The following is a 20,911-nucleotide window of genomic DNA, read 5'->3' as shown; positions in this document are numbered from 1 at the left end:
GTGGTTTGGACTGAGAGACGGAGTCACGGTCAGGTGATCAACAGTGGTTTCCATCTCAAAAAAAGAAACCCGTTACTACTTTTGTGGCTATCACATAATTATGTTCTACATGGTTCAATGGGCACATCATATTCAACTCCGTCCCCACCAGCCACCCAACAAACTGCTCAATCCACCCTTGGCTGCAGGTTGCTGCTTATCCTCCTTGTCCTTCTTCTCCTCGACACCGACATCGTTATCCTCCTTTGCTTTTGTCTTGGCCACCGGTACCGCCGCAACACTTGTCGGCGCCTCCTCTTCCAATGGTGGCAGCCCTGCCCGTTCTCGTAACCTCCCAACATCCAGTTTGACGTAGTTGACCGCGATATCGAAGAACAGTGGCTTCTTCTCAGCACGTGGCGTGCTATCCGGCGCTCCACCGTTGAATGCAAACCATTCGCGCTTGATAGAGAGGCCGAGGGAATTGAGGGTGCTTTCGAGTGTGTTTATAAGGGCAGGCACAAGCGGGAAGAAGTCGTTGTCAGAGATCGGGTCATTGGATTCCACGAGAGATAGAGTGGACTGTGTTTCGCGCAGATGAATGTTGGCGTGTTGTAGAAGCGTTAGTGCCTCTGCATATTTCTTAACGGGCGTGTAAGACCGGGCCAAAAAGAGACATCTGGAAGCATCAGTCTGAAGAATCAGAAAAAGTTGGAAATACGGACCTCCTTGCTTTGGTGTATGCAATTCTCGCATCTACAGCTGATGCTAAATCAGGGCTATCGTCTACAACACTCAGTGTCCGCATCTGAGTAAGACTCTGCAATGTCGTGTCCAGAAGCTTGACGACGGCGGGGAAGAGGCGGGAATCGACATCATCTTTACCAGTCGTTGGCGCTGATTCCGACGAAATTAATGCACTGGCTAGAAGCAGGTCGCGTTGGATCCGTCTCGAAAGAAGTTGGTACACAATATATGCGTGAACAAAATGAATGTCGCGCGTTCCGGATGCAACCGTTGAAGTCGACCCATTGAGCTGTTGTGCTTCAACAAGTTTTCGAGCGACTTCCTCTGCATCGCTTAATGCTGACAGAATCGCATCGTATGCCTTGACGCCTTTTTTGCTGGTCCCAGTCGCACTCCCTTTCTGAAGCCGTTGCTCTGCATCTTGAACTCGCAATAACACATCTACAAGTTCCGGGTTCCGTACTGGAACGGGCTGGCCTTCCCACACCAAAGGAGTCAAAGTTCTGCGTTTGCCCGTCTCCTTGCCGCTTTGGTCTTTGAACTTGGCAATCAGGGCGTCGCAACCTTCGACAAGGGTGTTTCGATTATCTTTCGCGACCTCTGCAACAATTCCATCCACATCATAGGCCTTTGCTCGCCCCAATTCATGTGCACAATGTCGAATTTCTGGACCGATTTCGTCTGAGAAGAGGGTTGCGAGTGCTTGGTCTCTACTTGTGTCCGCGCCTTTGGCTAGCTCATCGAGCAAGCCGCGAGCAACTCCAAGTTGGACGAGAGCGTCATCGAACTCGTCGCGGTAACGTAGGAACCGGCCGTTGAGAATCAGCGTGTAAATTGTTACTTGAAGCAGACTCTCGGTAGAAAACCGGTTCGAAGCATAAAGTGCCTGGCAGAGAGACAGGAGCTGCGTCGAATGGTGGACTGCGCGACGGAATCGACCAGTCGCACTATGTCTGAGGGTACCAGCGTTGTCAGCAGAGTTGAGAGATTGGGCGGTGAGGTCCTGGGCGTAAGACCACGCGCGTTCGGCTTCTAGAAGGAGGAGCTGGAGATGCCCGTCCTTAACGATTTCGGGAGTGAGTGGAGGGAGTTTCTTGAACTCGCGACCTTTTCCATGGGTTAGTTTGAGGGTTGAACGCAGTCGGTGAGTCCGATTTGCACAGTGTTTACTGAATGGTCGTGAGTTATGCGATACATTGGAAACGAAACGCACCGGTAGCGAACGTAGTCGTTGTATCGCAGTCCATAAGCATTTCGCTGTTCGTTGGCCAGCTGGAGAGCTATAGATTGGTGAATTTGACAAGAGCAATAACCCCAAACTGTGGCATACCCTTGAACACGACGATCTTGTCCTTGTCAGCCATGTTTTCGACTAGAAGGTTCGAGGAGGAGATGGACGCTCTCAGCAAGTTCTACGCGTCACACCCTTTGGACTTGATTTCTTCCTTCCATCACCGCCTTCAAGCGCGATTCAAGCAGCTTTTCTTTACTTCCACCTAACGAGTCCCTCTTACGACCCGCGCAATGGCTGAAGAAGAACTCCTACCGCCGACCTTGCAAAACATTCTTGATCAAGAGAGCTTGAAATGGATTTTCTGCGGCATGTTTGGCCATTTAGTTCCATATCGACTCTGTATTCATCTTCAATAGGTGGGAAGGGCGGTGTAGGCACGTCTTTCTCGCGTTATCCATTCGAAACGAGTGAACAGGATTCTGGAATCCAGGCAAAACGACTACATCATGCTCGCTCGCGATTCAGCTCGCAAAGTGTAGGAAATCAGTATTGCTCATCGTGTGTTCATCTTCTTCTTCTTTATATTCAGCCGCTTACTGAGCGCAAAACAGTCAACTGACCCGGCGCACAATTTGTCGGACGCATTTGGCCAGAAATTCTCCAAGGACGCGACCAAGGTCAACGGGTTCGACAACTTGTTCGCTATGGAGATCGACCCAACCAGTGCGATCCAAGAGATGGTCGAGCAATGTGTGCTGCAGTCTGGACATATGAAGGAGACTGACGCGTTTACCAGCGGACTCGAATGGCATGATGGGCACCATGATGCAAGATCTCGCCTTTGCAATCCCTGGTGTTGACGAGGCAATGAGTTTCGCAGAGATAATGAAGTATGTTCTATTCTCTTCCTGGTTCAACACAAACCTAACTGGACTCAGACATGTCAAGTCGATGGAATACTCGGTTATCGTGTTCGATACCGCGCCGACGGGTCACACCTTACGGTTCTTGTCGTTCCCCACCGTGCTAGAGAAGGCTCTCGGAAAACTCAGCACATTAGGATCGCGGTTTGGACCAATGATCAGCCAGGTTTGGCTGGAACAGTTCTCACAAGCATATCAATTCATCTGTGGGTAGATGTCAAGCATGATGGGAGGCGAAGCGGGCTCGCAGGAGGACATGTTCGCGAGGCTCGACTCTATGCGCGAAGTAATCACGGAAGTCAACACACAGTTCAAGGATCCTGCAAGTTGTTGACACAAAAGCAACGACTGACATGCTAATCTGGTGACAGGAAAAAACGACCTTTGTTTGTGTCTGCATCTCGGAGTTCCTTTCCCTCTACGAGACGGAGCGGCTCGTACAAGAACTGACCAACTACGAAATCGACACGCACAACATCGTCGTCAATCAGTTATTATTCCCCAAACAATGTATGTCTCGCTTTTCTGATCATTAGACTGTGTCCGACTCTTTCCAGCCAACTCATGTGAACACTGCTCGGTGCGACACAAGATGCAGCAAAAGTACCTTGCGGAGGCGCACGAGCTCTATGACGAGTTTTTCCATATTGTGCAACTGCCGCTGTTGACGGAAGAGGTGCGCGGGCCGGAGAAGCTTCAGGCGTTCAGCGAGATGTTGGTGACGCCGTATGTACCTCCAGTCTAGACAGTCACTGATAATACTTATTGTCGTGATCTTATACCGATTCTCAACTTTGGAGGGATCGGATCTGAAACGGTATTACATAACCCAGCCAACTCCTTAAGCATCAACATGGACGAATTCTCGAAGAGAACGCAAACCATAGATGAATTCATGAAGTACGTTACAAATTCCAGCCACAGGCTCGCTATGGATACACTAACACTTACAGAACACGAACACGGCGTGAACAGTTCTGGGTCGATCACCAACCTTTCCTTCGCTCTCAGGGCTACGAACTTCGGCCAAGGTATCACCCAGACTGGACTCCTTCATGGACCTTTCCTGGGTCAAATATACAATTTGGCGACTATAGTCGTTTCGAGGATTCTTTTCGGATGTCTTTTGTACGTTTGGTCGACCAATCTGACGGAGTTTCATCATATGCAGACCCATTTCCGGGTTCTAGATGCGACGCGAATCTCTGACAACTCCAAGGTCGTCCTGAGGCGGGTATCAACTCGAACACCAGAACTCAAGATCCTCTCATATCTGAACTCCTCCGAACAAAAACGTCATCCACACAACAAAACTTTCCCGCTTCTTGGCATTGTTCCTCTCTCCGATGACGATGGCGAAGTTATCATTGTCATGCCTTTTCTGAGACTGTTTAATTCACCGGCTTTTCGACACTTGCGAGAGGTGGTTGAGGCAATGCGTCAGTTCTTTCAGGTGAGCACCGTTTACTATCTTCCCACCACTTAATGCCAGTGATGCGCTTCAAGGGTCTCAACTTCATGCATTCCCAGAATATCGCTCACCGGTGCGTACAGTCTTGCAGATATCGCCATCCACTAAATATCTTACAGCGACCCCTGCTTCCTAAATCTAATGATGGACCCTTCAGAGGTCGTACCTGGAGGCTCTCATTTTACCAAACCTCGCTTGAAACCGACTGGAGGAGATCGCTACGAATGGCGCGACAGGTGTCTGGTTGACACACCAGTCGCCTATTACTTTATAGACTTTGGACTTACTGAATATTATCCGAACGGGGTACAAACCGCTCGAGACATTGGCATCTATGGGCAAGACAAGACTGCCCCTGAACTATCGGACACGATCCCCTACAACCCCTTCAAGGTCGACATCTACCAACTTGGCAACAGTTTCGTTGAGCTTAGCGAGGTATTTCCTCTCTCTACTACATGTAGACTTGTTCTACTAATTGCTTTGAGCAGAAGTATCCCATTCTCGTGACCATTTTCGGCTCTCTTCTGGAGGCCATGACACACCAGAATCCGGACGCGCGGCCTTCCGCGTCACAGACTCTGCAACGTTTCGAGAAGATCTGTTCTGACTTGTCCCCAGACGAATTGGGAAAAAAACTAGTCTATGTTCCCGACACGGAGTTTTACGACAGTGGCGAATCTCTCTCAGATTACGAACTATTCTCCGCGAGTTCTTCAGACGAGAGTGACAACGGAGACAGTTCGGCATCTCCGTCTGACAAGTCCGGTGATGCAGATAAACTGGCGTCTTCATCCGACAAGAATGAGGGCGAGACGCACACCAAGCCAAACCTGAGATCGCCTGGTTGAGGACAATACTGCTGAAACAACGATTTGACGATGTTCTCTCCTTGTAATCGCTCTACCATGGCTAGATTGAAATGCAGGTGGCTGGATGACTGGCGCTTGACATCTTCGTCGAGTGGACGATGCGCATAGCTCGTTTCACCCCTATTTCCTCGTAGGGGCTTGCACTCACCACTCAGACTAGTCTTAGACTACTATCTTATCTCTCTTTCTGCAACGCACTACTACTACTCGCTATCCGCTTACTGCAATACTTATTTTCTCTCTGGATCATGCTCATAAAATGAATATCCATTCACTGTGCAACTACACTGGATCTTCACTCGCACTTCTCAGGGGGCCAGGAGCTTCGCGCTCTGCCAATTGAACCTGCCCAACCGATTAGCATATTTACATCATATCCACCTTCACGCACCCATTCGGCGCAGTGGCGCACCCCGAGCTAAAGTTGGCAGTGTACTGCGCGCCGTTTTTACACGTGTCATGCCCGCCGCCAGAGCGGAAAAGCTGCAGGCGGTCGATTTCGCTGTACTTGACGCTGCGCGCCGTCCGCCGCGGGTCGAGTGTGATGCAAGAGCCCGGCCCGGCGTTCCGCCCACTTGTGGTGATTACCTCTCCTGTGCATGCCGCGCCCACATGCCACTCCAGGAGTGCCCCATGTGTAGAGGTCGCGAGAAGGAGCATGACTGTGTTAGAGAACTGCATCGGGAAGGCAAACTGAACAGGATCTTGCTGCTATTTATCCAGACAAGAAAGGACCCTTGCACGCGGCGCCGGCAGGGTCTGTATTTTCCAATTGGCGCATACCAGTTGTAAGGTCATTTCATACAGGTCTAGGTAAATCTTTTGCAGACCCAATATTGTGGCCGTCGTAAACTCAGGTGCAACGACATCTGAGTGTAGCTTGGTGCGATACGGTGATCACAGAGTTGCGCAAGAGATCACGTTGCTGGATTTCGAATCAGGTGCTGTCTCGAGTTTCTCTACCTTTGCTCCACGGACGGTTGGAACCCTCTGAGGATAAACCACCTAAAGCGATCCCACTTTGCCGCCGACATTACCTGTCCCGTGTTTCTATTCCAGACCACCGGTTGGCGCTGACACGATTGTTAAATGGCTCATTCCGTTTCCGAGGCCTTCATCGAGATGCGACGTTGGTTCCTTGGAATCAACGTCTTTGTCGGAAATGTGGACAAGCTGAAGAGACGCCATGGCACGTTTTCATGCTGTGCAACACAGCTGATACTCTGGCGGCAAGACAAGAACTTCAACAATCGTTGGAGGAGGATTTTAACCACAACTTAGTGCTGCCTGTGCCGAACGAAAACGCTCGTGTCGTGATGCAGAGACTGATTTTTGATTGGGAACTGGTCGTGCCTATGGCTAGGTTCATAGCTGTAGTGGTGCGCAGCTGGCGATGGTTCGGGAATGTCAACCCGACACAGGTATCCGAGGATAATCCAGCACTGGACGATAGATATATGGACGACATTGATGGGGTTCATGAGAACGACAAGGAATAGTTGCCTTCACTTTATTTCAGTTTACAGGTGCATGGCAGCTGCCAGAAGATAGGAAAGCAGAGACAGCAGACGCACTGGTGGACACCGGGGATTTTCACCGTGGGTTTTATCCGGTGGTCCAGCTACTATTTGGGCCGGCCAGTCTGGCGTATGCTGACTAGGCTTAACTATTGGACGGCTGCTTTCATGAGAGCTACATTCGTTCCGACACGATGTGGTCTATTGGATCACTCTTTCCTTCAGATCGACAGTAGAGGTAGCTGTCAGTAGTTATAATTCGCTGTCAATCGGGGTTTGGGTGGGCCGTTCCCGTGTGGGACCTAAGGCCATAATTGCCGAACCGAAGTTTCGGCTCTATATGTGAAGATGAAAACCAGCCGCCCCCCCCCAAATTGGGAGTGGCTGTGTTTGATTATCCTTATTAGGATGGCATCACATCACATGATGCGTCCAGCAGAGTCACGGTTCGGCTCTCTGCCGCTTGCGGCCTTATCCCCTCTCATAACATAACATAACATAACAACTCCAAGGATGCGTGACGTGACCAATTCGTGCTAGAGAATGCTCTCTGGATGCGTGACGTGACCAATTCGTGCTAGAGAATGCTCTCTGGAGGCCGACAGGTCGTTGAGAACCATCTGCTTACCGGAAACCAACGCTTCAACAGGTTTCAATATGAACTGTCAAACCCTGGGTTCAAAAACCCTTTTTCTTCGCCTTTTAAACCTTTTATTTTGGCCCTGGTTGATAAGATAAGACAAGGAGGAGATAAGATGGACGATAAGATGGTGATTGGATCATCAGATGTCGATGCTGATGTTGATTGACAGCGTGGAGTTGAACATGAGGCAAACAGCACGTAAAGGCATGGCTAAAGCATGACGTCATTACCTCTCGTATTAGGCATGGTAAACACATGGTAGTAGTGTATATAAGTAGAGTAGATTTCGTCTTGTACCCCAGTCTTCGAATTGCATCATCTTTACAATATCTTTTCACGGTGCTTCTTGCTTGCCTTCACTGGCCAACTGGCATCCTCTGAATTGGTGTTGTTTGTGACATAATTCGAAGACTACCCTCTTACCCTCGTACCCTCCTACCTCTTACCACCTACCCAAACCACTCCCCTACCCCCGTTACTATCGCCAAATTTCCCACACCCTTTTCCCACGCCCTCTCCCCTTCTGCTTTAGGTCGTCTGCTCTAGGTCCTTTTGCTCTAGGTTCTTTTCTTCTTGGCTAGGTACACTCGGAGACGACAATCCAAGGGACCCACTCGAGAGGACACGCGCCGTACTTGCAAGAGAGACGTCTGGCCCAACCCAGGTGCTTTCGTAGAGTCATAGCTGCTACAAGGAGGCGCAGGGGCAATCTTCGGAGAACCCTAGTTCGTCCAGCGGGGTGTGTCGTGAAAGGCCCCAGGTGGATTCCTCTCACGCAACAGGTCTCTTGGACCCCGACAACGGACTCTCCGGTCCATCCTCTGTGGCGCTCTCCGCGCGCTTTGATCCCTGACCTCTCGTCAGGGGCTCCTTCTGAGGAGTCTTCAAGAAATTCTACACCCCGCTCTCTCTCCCCTATCCCCTCTCCATTCAACCACTTTTACCTCGACTCTCTTCCTCCTTCTCCAATCTCCGCCCTAGCTACTCTTGCCATTGCTCCTACCTCCATAACCGTACCACAACCCACACCCGCATCCGCACCCCAACCACCAACCAATATGTCTCGCGTCGTACTTGCGAACCCCCCTCCTCTCTTCTCTGGCGAGAAATCGCTTTGGGAAAATTTCTACGACTCTGTCACAACCTATATTGCGGCATACTCTGATGCGCTCGACACAGATCACAAACGAATTTGGTTTTTGGTCTCGTACCTTCGATCCGCAGATGCCTCTGCATGTACGGCGCTGACTGGGTGCGCAACTGGAAAAAGCGAACCCTTAAGAGTGGTGTGCTTGCCGCCACCTATACATTTGATGATCTCATCACGGAGCTGGAACTCTCGTTCAAGGACACGAACATCGCACAGGCGGCGCATCTGAAGTTGACGACTACTCGTCAAAATAAGATGTCGCTGACCGATTTCTTCCAATCATTCGAACTGCTGGCAGAACAGGCAGGCTATAGTCCCAATGCCAAGCCTTGTGCATATGACGCGTTCCTGATCCAGCTTCTTGAGGAGTTAGTCAATACGGAGATTACTGGTCCTATCTATGTGGGAGGCACTGCCCTGCCCAAGACCTATCTGGAATGGAAAGAGCGTCTGATGCAGATCGACGCGAACTTGTCTCGGAACAGGCTGCGTTTGGGCCGCCGCGGACAGACGTTTGGATTCATTCCCCAGTTCCAACGTACTCCGCCCGCCGCCCCACGTGCCCCAGTACCACAAGCTGCTGCGCCTGCCAAAGACCCCGATGCCATGGACGTCGACCGCGCTCGACAGAAGTGGAAACCTCTGCGCTGCTTCAACTGTGGCAAAATTGGCCACATTAGTCGCAACTGCCCGGACCCCCCTCAGAAAAAACTCAGCATTAGGGCCTTGATGGCTCAAGTTGATGAGGGTGACAAGTTCGACGGCACGTTGACGCAGTTGATCCAGAAGTTGCGCGAGGCGGAGTTTTAAAGCGCTCCTCTCCCCTGGCCAAGGAGACGGAGCGATCCGAAATTGTTGATTCGAAATATGGACGTTATTCTCCTCTCAGTAAATTAAATGCGACTTCCAATATACCTGCTACGGACTCTTTTTATGGTACCGACTCGGACTCGACTTACGAAAGGACATACATGAATTCCTTTACAACTCTCGTCGTATCCATGTTTTGCAAAATCAGAATCGTCTTCATAACTTAAAGGAACAAAAGCGTGTTGAGAAAGATGAGTGGTGGACTGAGTTCCAAAAGGCCTGCGGAGAAAAAACCGCATCAACAAAGACTGAGAGAGGAAGTGAGGAGGCGGAAGCTGATGTGACTGTACCTCCAGTCCCAGCGCACACTAGGGTTCGAGACTCTATCCGGATGCAAGAGGCTGCTGCGCGACAAGCTAGAGCCAAGCCAGATCGTCTTAGTCAGGAACTGAAAGACTTTCAACGGGAACGTAAACGCTATGAGATGTTGGTCCCAATAACTCTCATGGTTCCCGAGACTGGCAAGGTTCGCGCAATAAAGGCTTTGCTTGACAATGGTTGTACAACGACCTGCATTGACCGAGCATATGCCCAAGCAGAAGGATTTGAGTTGAAAGAGCTGGACTCTCATATTATTGCCCGCAATGCAGACGGCACCGAGAATACTCATGGCAAAATTACACACTATGTCGAACTACGCATGGGTGTTGGCGATCATTGGGAAATGCAACGCTTCCTTGTCACTGGACTGGGTAAAGCCCGTGTCTTCATTGGATACGACTGGCTTCTTAAACATAACCCGGAAATTGACTGGCGTTCCCAAAAGATCAAGTTTTCTCGCTGCCCTGTTGAATGCAATGCTCGTGATGAAGAGTTCCAAGCTGACCCTGATCTGGAAGAAGGAGAGTCGATCTTGCTCGTGGACTTTGGTCCAGCAGTTGATCTCCGACTGAAGGAGACCCAAGCACAGCGAATGGCAGAAGAAGCTGGTCGAAACAAAGAACGAATGACCGAGGAGAAGATTCCCAATCAGTATCGAGAGTTTGTCAAAGTGTTCGCTAAAGAATCATTTGACTCTCTACCTGAACGTCGTCCGTGGGATCATGCAATCGAACTTAAGCCAGACTCTAAGGCTGTAGATTGCAAAATCTATCCTCTGTCTCGTGATGAACAAAGAGAGCTCGACAATTTCCTGGAAGAAAACCTAAAGAGCGGACGCATCCAACCATCAAAGTCACCGATGGCGTCCGCCTTCTTCTTTGTCAAGAAAAAAGACGGCTCTCTTCGACCTGTGCAAGATTATCGGAAGTTAAACGAGATGACAATTAAAAACCGTTATCCTCTGCCCTTGATCTCTGAGCTTGTCAATAAGCTCCAAGGTGCCCGATACTTCACAAAGCTTGACATTCGCTGGGGTTATAATAATGTGCGCATCAAGGAGGGAGACGAGTGGAAGGCAGCTTTCCGAACCAACCGAGGACTGTTCGAACCCTTAGTCATGTTCTTTGGGCTTACCAATTCGCCGGCAACATTCCAAACAATGATGAATGACATCTTACGTGATCTGATCAATGAAGGACACGTTGTCGTCTATCTTGATGATATTCTTATCTTTACGGATTCACTGGAGGAACATCGGAAGATTGTTCGCCAGGTGCTTGAGGTTCTCCAGAAGCACAAACTCTATCTCAAACCCGAAAAGTGTGAATTTGAACGCACTGAGATTGAGTATCTGGGAGTGATTATCTCGCACAACTCAATGAAAATGGATCCTGTGAAGATCAAAGGTGTCATGGAATGGCCGCAGCCCAGAACAGTAAAGCATGTGCAAGCTTTCTTAGGGTTCACCAACTTCTACCGCCGATTTATTCGAGGCTACAGCGAAGTGGCTCGACCTTTGACCAAGCTCACTGGCAAAGGCGGTTGGACTTGGGGACCAGAACAGCAACAAGCCTTCGATGGACTGAAGTTGCGAATAGCTGAGGATGCAGTACTGGCACTGCCAACAGACGATGGAAAATTCCGTCTTGAGGCTGATGCTTCGGAAGGTGCAATTGGAGCCATTCTTAGTCAAGAACAGAATGGTGTATGGCGTCCCGTTGGGTTTTTGTCACATAGCCTGACGGAGACAGAGCGAAATTACGAAATCTATGACAAAGAAATGCTCGCCATCATGTTTGCACTGGAAGAATATCGTGCCATCCTCATGGGTGCTAAGGAGACGTTGAGATCTTCACTGATCATCAAAACCTCGAATATTTCAAGAAGCCCCAGAAGCTGAATCGCCGACAAGCCCGATGGGTCACCGAGTTGTCACAATATGACTTCACACTGCACCATCGGCCCGGAGCGCTTAATCGGAAGGCTGACCTGCTATCTCGACGGGCTGATCATGATCAAGGAAAGGACGATAACAAGGACGTCATTCTCCTAAAGCCAGAATTATTCAGGGCGACTCAAGTACACTTCGAGGGACCAGAAGATGATCTTCTTAGTCAGATCAAAACGACTAGAAGATTAGATACCAGCGTCAAATTGGCCCTTGAAAAGTCGCTGCCTGATTGGCGAAAAGATGGCGACCTGATCCTTTACCGAGATAAGATCTATGTGCCTCGAGATGATACTCTTCGTGAACGGATCATTCGCTTGCATCATGATACCCCGCTTGTTGGACATCCAGGAGAATATCGGACCCAGGAACTCATTGAACGTAAATATTGGTGGCCCAGAATGGGTAACCAAATCAAAGAGTATATCCGAACCTGTGATGCATGCCAACGGACTCGATGGAGACAACGAACTCATGGATTCCTGAAACCCCATAGTGTCCCCAATGGACCATGGGAGACAGTGTCAATGGACTTGATCGGCCCACTACCAGAAAGTAATGGCTTTACAGCTATCCAAGTCTGGGTCGACTTGTTTACCAAACGGATCCATATCGAGCCCGTGAGCATCAAGATCAACAGCGAGGGAATCGCACGCTTGACACGCGATCGGATTGTGCGATATCACAGGGTTCCTCGGAAGATAATCTCAGACCGAGACCCCCGCTATGTATCCGACTTCATGCGTGAGCTTAATCAGCTGCTGGGAACAGAGATGAACCCCAAGCACGGCATACCATCCTCAAACCGACGGTCAGACAGAGCGGATGAACAAAGAGATTGAACACTATCTCCGCATCTATGTCAACCACCACCAATCAGACTGGTCGGAATGGTTACCGTTGGCCGAGTTCGCCTACAACGACAAAGCTCATGCTTCGACCAAGGTCTCGCCATTCTTCCTAGATCATGGGTACCATCCCTGGAAAGGCGTCGAAGGACCATATCACTCTAAGGTCGAGGCAGCAGAAGAATTCGCGAAAAAGATGCAGCGTGCGTGAGGATGCAACGGTGGCAATTAAGAAGGCCCAAGAGCGGATGAAGAAGTACTATGACCAGAAACGTGTACCAGCACCTGAGTTCAAAGTCGGAGACAAGGTGTACGTTGAAGGGTCAAAAGTGCAACAGAATCGACCATCCGAGAAGCTCAATGATCGACGTGTGGGACCATTCAAAGTGGAGGCAAAGGTTGGACCTTCGGCATACGAACTCAAGATGCCAGGTTCTAGTCAGGCTCATCCAGTCTACAATGAGACAGAGCTGACACCTTACCACGAGCCACCACCCCACCGGCGAGAAGAAAGGCCGCCACCGGACATTGTGGATGATCACGAGGAGTGGGAGGTTGAGGAGATTATGAAGAAGCGGAAGCGTGGTCGTGGTTGGCAGTATCTGGTGAAGTGGAAGGAATACCCGCATAGCGAGGATACATGGGAGACGGCGCAAAGGCTTGAGAACTCTCAAGAATTGTTAGACGAGTTCAACCAGAAGAACCCAGTGGTCAAGACCCGTAGTGTGCCTGTCCTTGCCCAGGGTCATTGGGATTACCTGGTCAAACGTTATAAGCCGACGCAAGAGAAGCTCCCATATCCATCCCGGAAACTCTTTAATTATCAGACTGGCCATTTTGTGGAGGCTGAAGGGGGGGTGGATGATGAACGCGCTTTAATGCCCTCTGTCGACGAGGACGTCGACCTTGAAGGGGGGGTAATGTCAAACCCTGGGTTCAAAAACCCTTTTTCTTCGCCTTTTAAACCTTTTATTTTGGCCCTGGTTGATAAGATAAGACAAGGAGGAGATAAGATGGACGATAAGATGGTGATTGGATCATCAGATGTCGATGCTGATGTTGATTGACAGCGTGGAGTTGAACATGAGGCAAACAGCACGTAAAGGCATGGCTAAAGCATGACGTCATTACCTCTCGTATTAGGCATGGTAAACACATGGTAGTAGTGTATATAAGTAGAGTAGATTTCGTCTTGTACCCCAGTCTTCGAATTGCATCATCTTTACGATATCTTTTCACGGTGCTTCTTGCTTGCCTTCACTGGCCAACTGGCATCCTCTGAATTGGTGTTGTTTGTGACATGAACACTACATAAACGGTTACTTAGGTGACTCAAGCCAGACAGAGCTCCCTGCGAAAGTCAACAAGTTGTCCCAATCTTCGAGTCCAACCTTTCCGTTGTGCAGGCCTAAGAGCATTTCATTCTTTTCATGCGTAAACACGTTTTTCACTGATTAAAATCCAACATGGCATGCCCTCGGGCCTCGGCTCACTTATTGCTGATCCTCCACCACCATGCAGTCCGACTTGCAGGATCGAGCTAGAAAGACAAAGGATTATTTGAACTGTTATATGAAGTGCATTCAGCTCGTACCAACCCTCTTCTCACTAACCATCGGTAAACAGGACCAGATCTGCTTCAGAACACTTTTGGGTCAATCACCAACGATTCCTCCGTTCGAGGGGCTATGAGCTGCGGCCTAGGTATCACTCTGACTGGGTCCCCTCATGGACGCTACCTGGAGCGACAGTTGGGGATAATGAAGACCAATTCGAGGACTCGTACAAACCACGTGTATCTTTATTCATCTCTCCCCTTACTTGACATTTACGATGATTTTACAGAAGGATAAGGTCATGGATGCCACACGCATTAGCGATGGTCAAAAAGTTGTTCTGAGATGCATCACGACTTGGAAACCGGAGCTCACCACCTTACTATACCTCAATCTGGATCGTAATCGTCACCCACATAATCGAACTTTCCACCTTCTTGACATTATTCCTCTCTGCGACAACGACAACGTCGCTATCATCGTCATGCCCTTTCTTCGACTCTTCCATTTGCCGCCATTTTGACATTTGCGAGAGCCAGTCGACGCAATGCGACAGCTTTTCCAGGTACATGATCCACTTTTTCTACTCAGTTCACTCTTATTATCTTCATCAAGGGATTGAAGTTTCTGCATTGGCACAATATCACTCATGGGCATGTCTCCCAACTACTATAATTAATTATCTTCATTGAACGCTTTCCAGGGATGCATGTCTATATAACCTAATGATGGATTCGTCCCAAGTAGTCCCTAATGGCTTCCACTTCCTTCGCCCCCAGTACAAGCCCAGCGGGGGGGGACCATTATGAATGGCGGGACAGGTGCTACGCTGACCCACCTGTTGCTTACTATTTCATCGACTTTGGACTTTGTGGGTACCATCCTAATGGCCCACAAACTGCTCAAGCCATCGGTATCTGCGGCCAAGACCGAACAGTCTCAGAACTGTCAAAAACAGTCCTGTACAATCCGTTGAAGGTCGATATTTACCAACTTGGAAACACTTTCATGGAGCTTAGCGAGGTACTACATATATTCGATTGGGACTCCCATTAATCGTTGGGACAGAGATATCCTATTCTTATGACTACTTTTGGTCCACTTCTTTGAGCTATGACACGTCAGGACCCTCAGGCACGCCCAACGGCCGCTGAGGTTCTGGATCACTTCGAGGAGATCTGTTCTCGCATACCGCCCTCAGAACTCACAGAAAAAAATACACTACGAGCTTCGTTCAAACGGATATGACAGTGGTAACTCGGTGTCGGACCATGAATCGTTCTCAGCTCCTCCCTCCTCAGAGTCTTCATCGTACGCAGGAAATGTCGGTGTGCCGAGCAACAAGTCTAATGCTGCAAACAATAGCCTGAGATTGAACGAGGCTTCAAGTTGAGACGAAATACTTGGCCTGCGATGAAGGCGGCACGCTAGCATAGTCTCTTGGTTGCGTATGTATTACAGTACTCTTCTGAATCATCGGATTTGAAAGTTCTCGATGGGCCAAAAACCATTTTCAAGTTCAACTTGAAGTGATGACGTCGGCCATGAGATCTTGAGACTCACCATCGACATCCATGCATGAGAGCTACTAGAGTCTGCCAATTCTCATTTTTCAACTCAACTATAGACCCAGCCAAAGGTATTTGACAGAACGAAAAAAAATTGTCATTTTGAAGAGTCAAAAACCGAAGTCTTGGTTCGTTCCAGTTGTGATTCGTCGATCTCTAACCAACCCAAAAACATGCTGTAGATTTACATATTACTTGCCAGTTGGGCAATGCACCGCTGACAAAGCCTTTCTGAACGTTGCCTCAAGCCCTCGCACTTGGAACTAGTACGCTCTCAATTGCAACGTTGTAGGAAAAAGTAGCAAAAACTGTGGGGACTCGGAGTACCTGGAAGATTATGGGCTAGTTGGAGTGCTACTCCAAATTGGAAGAGTGCAATGAAATGGGTTGGATGGAAGAGGTGCGTTCTTGTGGGTTCTTGTGTTGTTCGTCTTACACATCTCGGAAGATGATTCCAGCTCGCGAACAAGTACGAATGCAGAGACCTCCTGAAATCTGAATGGCTAGACAACACGACCTGGCACCCGACCTGGCGCAAGATGGACAATGACCATGTTGCAGAGACCGCGAACTCAGAAATCACACCGACCCGAGTTGGCCAGAAGTACCTATTGCTTCTACATCTGCCCCCGTTCCTGATGTTGCACAACTGCTACTTCCATCAATACCACCGTCGACCTTCACAGCTGAATCGCACTTCTGGACAATGGAGCACGAAGTGACGCCACTTCACGCTCAAATGCGCAAGGAGAAGGCTGATCTCAAGCCAACGCCCACAATGTTCTGGCGACGGGGTCTCCACAGGAAATGGCTCGGATTGTTCTCAGCAAGACTATTGAAGCCATCCTTAGTCAATATGGGAACCCTGTTTGTTCTAAAAGGGATGGAAAAGCCCCTCGTCCAATAGGAGTCGATACTTGCACCCAAACAACCATCATCATCCCAATGGACGATTTTGTTAGGAAGATGCAAGCTTTGGATGAACGTATGAAGTGTGTTGCAACTTCAAGTAAAAAAAACAGTGCTGAATATGAATACATAGAACAAGAACACCGGACGAACAATTCTGGGTCAATCACCAGCCTTTCCTTCGCTCGAAAGGCTACAAACTTCGACTAAGATATCAACCAAACTGGACTCCCTCATGGACCCTTCCAGGATCGAACTTCAAGTATGGACACTATTATGATTTTGAGGATTCCTACGGGATGTCTTGGGTATGTGTTGTCTGCTAACGTGGCGAGGGTTCATTATATGCAGACTGCCTCTATGGTTCTAGATGCTATGCAAATCTCAGACAACTCCAAGGTTGCCCTCAGACGGGTAGCAACTCTGAAGCCCGAGCTCAAGATCATCTCATATCTGAACGACATCAAGAGCCGTCATCCCCACAACAAAACTTTTCCGCTTCTTGACATCATTCCTCTTCCCGACGACGACAGCGAAGCTATCATTGTGATGCCCTTTCTGAGACTATTTCACTTGCCGCCTTTTCGACACCTTGCGAGAAGTGGTCGATGCAATGTGTCAGCTCTTCCAGGTGAATCCGCCGTTCCTGTTTTCCTGTGCGCTGATGCTGAAACACGTGAAATGAGAGCAATGGTGAATGCAGAAACAACTCCACAAAACAACCAAAACACCCAAATCAAGGTCTGTGTGTTCGGGGCTCCATGGAAAGTATATCCATGCTGCAACCCATAAGAGCAAGATGATGATGATTAAGTTGAGGTGGTGTGTGTGGTGTGAGTGTGATGGGATCACTGATGACAGTGATGATGTTGATGATGGGAAGTGTAGTGCTGGTGGTGGTGCTGGTGCTAGTGTTGATGCTGGTGTTGGTGCTGCTGTAGAGTTGGGTGGAGAGGAAGGAGGTGTTGATGTAGGATAGGACAGATATACTAAGTATGCCTCTTGTGGCCAAACATCCCCACAACAACAACCTACTCCAAAATGATCCCAACCCAAAACCAACACCAAAACCCAAAATGGTAGTGGTCACAGTCACAGTCACCTCTGGTATGTCGTTGCTGAAAATAGATACATTACCTGGTCCCTTTGTTGTCTTCATCATTGAGGGAAGAACAACTAGCATCAAGAGCATCAGTTGCCACACCATAAATGGCATAAACAACTCCAATATGGGTCGCTCCATCCAAAGAGGCCGACGTTCCATAAAGGGAAGTGCATCTGAGCATAGTCTCCCCATCTTCATGTCTTCACATCAAGCAATAACTCCAATAACCTGTAAAATCAAAACAAATCAGCACTTGTTCAACAATCAGAGGTTCGTCGTCGTCGTAGGCGTTCTTGAGGGTCAACAGTTCCACTTTCCACTATGGGGAGCAATAGAACCGCTATGGGGGGCGCGTTGTATTCTGGGGCCTATGCTACAATACAGCGCGAATATATACCTGGGGCTGTCACAGCCTTACATAATCCCTGGCCACGGCTGCCGGTCACATGTCTCGCTCTGAGATTTCAGACGCTTGTTTCGTCTCATCAGCTTCAATCTACCCCCTTAATGCATACTGAGACATCTCAGTCTCTCGCGTTTTGCTTCAGCAAGCGTTTTGAGCTCATACACGTCCCATGTCGTGTTTCGGGGCCTCCGGCCGGCCACGGCCCGGTCCGAACTGTTCCAGAGTGATTTTGGGGGTCAAAAGCACCCTTAAGCGGCGCTTTCAGCTCTTTTCCCTCCCACCTACGCGTCCCGCGCTCAACAATGCGTTACAAGGGCCTGAGCTTCATGCATTCTCATAATATTGCTCATCGGTGCGTACAAATTTGTAATATGCATTGTCACTGACTAAATATCTTACAGCGACCCCTGCCTCTTGAATCTCATGATGGACCCTTCCGAGGTCGTACCTGAAGGCTCTCATTTCGCCAACACACACCGAAATCGTATGGGTGAAGATCACTACGAATGGCGCGACAGATGTCTGGTGCACCCACCAGTCGCCTACTACTTCATAGATTTTGAGCTTTCTGAATATTACCCAAACGGTGCACAAACCGCTCAATCCATTGGCATTTATGGTCAAGACAGGACCGCCCCGGAACTATCTGACACGACGCCCTACAACCCGTTCAAGGTCGACGTCTACCAACTTGGCAATACTTTCGTTGAGCTCAGCGAGGTATTTGCCCTACATGTGTCCACTTGGACTTGTTTTCATTGCTTGGGCAGAGATATCCCATCATCCCGACTATCTTTGGTTCCCTTTTGGAGGCCATGACACACCCAAATCCAGACGAGCGGCCAACTGCGTCGGAAGCCGTGCATCGGCTCGAGAAAATCTGTTCTGACTTGTCCCCAGAGGAACTCGGGGAAAAGCTGGTATATGTTCTCGACACAGAGGGCTATGACAGTGGCGAATCTGTCTCGGAGTACGAGCTATTCTCCGCGAGCTCGTCGGATGAAAGCGACGATGGCATTAACGCGGCACCTGATGCGGATACCAAATCAGCGCAAGGCTCAGAGGATTTGTTACTGCCAGTTAGGGAGGATATCTCTGGGCCAGAATTTGTTGCAAATTAGTTCGTCAGGTTATGTGCACTGAATTGTTTATCGTGGGTTCTATAAATAGTTTTCTTTGTAACGTACAATATGAATTCGGTTGTATCAACCGGAGGCACCGGACTTGTTGTTTGGAATGACAATGGCATTGTGACATTGTCCATGAAAGTTGGCTCTGCAAAGCGTCCCTTAGCCCTGGGTACAACAAGCACCAGCCTTCGACTATGGGAAGGTGTTTCCGAGGGAAGACTCCTGGATCGACGAACCGTGGGAGGACAGCATCTCAGAGTACACACCAGACTCGGAGTCCCCTCCTGAATCCATCACTAGCGCCATCTTGTCTGCCTCGGAATCCTCTGATATTGAGTCTGGGATCGGCAAGGATGACCAGAGTCTACATTCTGTGCTGAAAAACGACGACTCTGCATCGGACTCGGGCTCGGACAGTGACACAAGCTCAAGATCGCAAGTCAGCGCGCAACGCGGAAAATGCAGAATATTCTGCAGGACATGTTACAGTATCATCAGGGCCCGCAAGTTTGGCCCACTGACCAGGCAGCATCCCTGGAAGAGGAACGAGAAGAATTACCGCTGAAAATCACCATGCTGGAGGCACATGAACGACATCTGGTTGCGAGCTATGATATTGAAGAGGTTGTTGGGCTGATCATGGAGTTCTATGAAATGCTTGTCGACATGGGACACTGGGAGGCAACAGAACTCATGTATGCACCGCATACCGACCCGCCAGTCAATGCAGAACATGCGCTCGAGCTCGGCTACGACGAAAACGCAGTCGAACTGATGCAAAGGCTGCCCTATGTTCGGTGGGATGTTGCACGGTCAGAAACACGGCTCCTTCTTGAGAACACCTGCTTTGCAGCGAGCACGACCTGAACGAGGGGCGGCGACCATATCCCCAAGCCCATGCCGATGACGGCATTGACCTTGATCCGGGACTGCTACCGTTGATGCTCCCGTGGCGGCATGGCTGGCTTGTGTTGTTAGACACGCGACTCGGCCTAGTGCGCGCTTTCCTGCCAGATGACGCGCCTGAAAAATATGCACTTGATAATGTCCAGCTCGTGCGTTACGGTCCCCAGCCAGATGACCCCTCTTTCACCCGCCGGCTCTGGCGGAGGGTCCCCGGCATCCCCGCGACGCAGTACTTCCAGGCCCTCATAGGAGCATACCGCTCACTGGTGCGGCTGCCGATTTTGCACCCTGATAGAAGCGACCCCACTGACACTAAATACGTGAAAGTCAAGACCTGGGACACGGTACTAGTAGAGTGATTTCATACCAAGTGAGTTGGCTCAAACTTTGTGTTCCAGGACCACGAACAGCAGACAAGCCCTGCTCGCGCTTTATAAAGAATGTGGATGGCCGGACGAGTGGCGGCGGGAGGAATTTATGGCAAAATGGGCAAGGAGGAAGGCGGAGATTCACACCTCAGTGCGCACGAGGAGAGAGAAGAAACAGTACACCCGAGAGATGGATGATAAACGTCGGTATGGTCGAAGTTGAGGTGTTAATTGTGCCAGGTCTTGGGTCACTTGGAACAGTCGTGAGCAGGAATCTAAGTGGATTTCCTCAAAAGAATGTTCATGACTTGTTAAGACGTTGGGCATCACCCAATCCAACTCTGCATCGCTATGTAGGGCCAAAGAAAATACTTTGCTGGCACACATAATACTTGTAGATGGCCAAAAGCACCAGTCAAGCCCAAAATTCATAGTTCCGT

The 20,911-nt window shown here is 49.5% G+C and overlaps 5 protein-coding genes across 5 annotated transcripts; 4 read left to right on the top strand and 1 right to left on the bottom strand.

The window, feature by feature from the left end:
• Nucleotides 1-132: 132 nt before the first annotated feature.
• Nucleotides 133-2,090, bottom strand: MIND_00430900 (Signal recognition particle subunit SRP68; the record flags this gene model as incomplete). Its single annotated transcript, XM_037361124.1, has 4 exons — nt 133-658; nt 705-1,895; nt 1,940-2,006; nt 2,057-2,090. The coding sequence occupies 4 exons, from the start codon at nt 2,088-2,090 to the stop codon at nt 133-135; spliced, it is 1,818 nt and encodes a 605-aa protein (XP_037221416.1).
• Nucleotides 2,091-2,250: 160 nt separating this feature from the next.
• On the top strand, nt 2,251-5,205 carry MIND_00430800 (ATPase GET3; the record flags this gene model as incomplete). The annotated part of the gene is made up of 15 exons (XM_037361123.1): nt 2,251-2,326; nt 2,377-2,394; nt 2,451-2,518; nt 2,572-2,710; nt 2,757-2,850; nt 2,899-3,049; nt 3,098-3,169; nt 3,255-3,393; nt 3,441-3,609; nt 3,730-3,783; nt 3,837-4,011; nt 4,055-4,322; nt 4,376-4,427; nt 4,474-4,792; nt 4,846-5,205. The coding sequence occupies 15 exons, from the start codon at nt 2,251-2,253 to the stop codon at nt 5,203-5,205; spliced, it is 2,154 nt and encodes a 717-aa protein (XP_037221415.1).
• An 8,833-nt stretch (nt 5,206-14,038) lies between these two features.
• MIND_00430700 (Protein kinase domain-containing protein) lies at nt 14,039-14,348 on the top strand (the record flags this gene model as incomplete). The annotated part of the gene is made up of 2 exons (XM_037361122.1): nt 14,039-14,100; nt 14,150-14,348. 2 exons carry the CDS (start codon nt 14,039-14,041, stop codon nt 14,346-14,348), a joined length of 261 nt encoding a protein of 86 aa, XP_037221414.1.
• Nucleotides 14,349-16,592: 2,244 nt separating this feature from the next.
• Nucleotides 16,593-16,882, top strand: MIND_00430600 (Protein kinase domain-containing protein; the record flags this gene model as incomplete). The annotated part of the gene is made up of 2 exons (XM_037361121.1): nt 16,593-16,639; nt 16,690-16,882. The coding sequence occupies 2 exons, from the start codon at nt 16,593-16,595 to the stop codon at nt 16,880-16,882; spliced, it is 240 nt and encodes a 79-aa protein (XP_037221413.1).
• A 1,511-nt stretch (nt 16,883-18,393) lies between these two features.
• Nucleotides 18,394-20,462, top strand: MIND_00430500 (Protein kinase domain-containing protein; the record flags this gene model as incomplete). Its single annotated transcript, XM_037361120.1, has 6 exons — nt 18,394-18,419; nt 18,469-18,787; nt 18,838-19,146; nt 19,361-19,636; nt 19,696-19,994; nt 20,051-20,462. 6 exons carry the CDS (start codon nt 18,394-18,396, stop codon nt 20,460-20,462), a joined length of 1,641 nt encoding a protein of 546 aa, XP_037221412.1.
• Nucleotides 20,463-20,911: the final 449 nt, after the last annotated feature.

The sequence above is a fragment of the Mycena indigotica genome (genome assembly GCF_014461135.1).
Source record: "Mycena indigotica strain 171206Taipei chromosome Unknown Mind.scaff0004, whole genome shotgun sequence".
Taxonomy (NCBI): domain Eukaryota; kingdom Fungi; phylum Basidiomycota; class Agaricomycetes; order Agaricales; family Mycenaceae; genus Mycena; species Mycena indigotica.
Note: the sequence above shows the minus strand (reverse complement) of the source record. Positions and strands in the feature narration are given on the sequence as shown.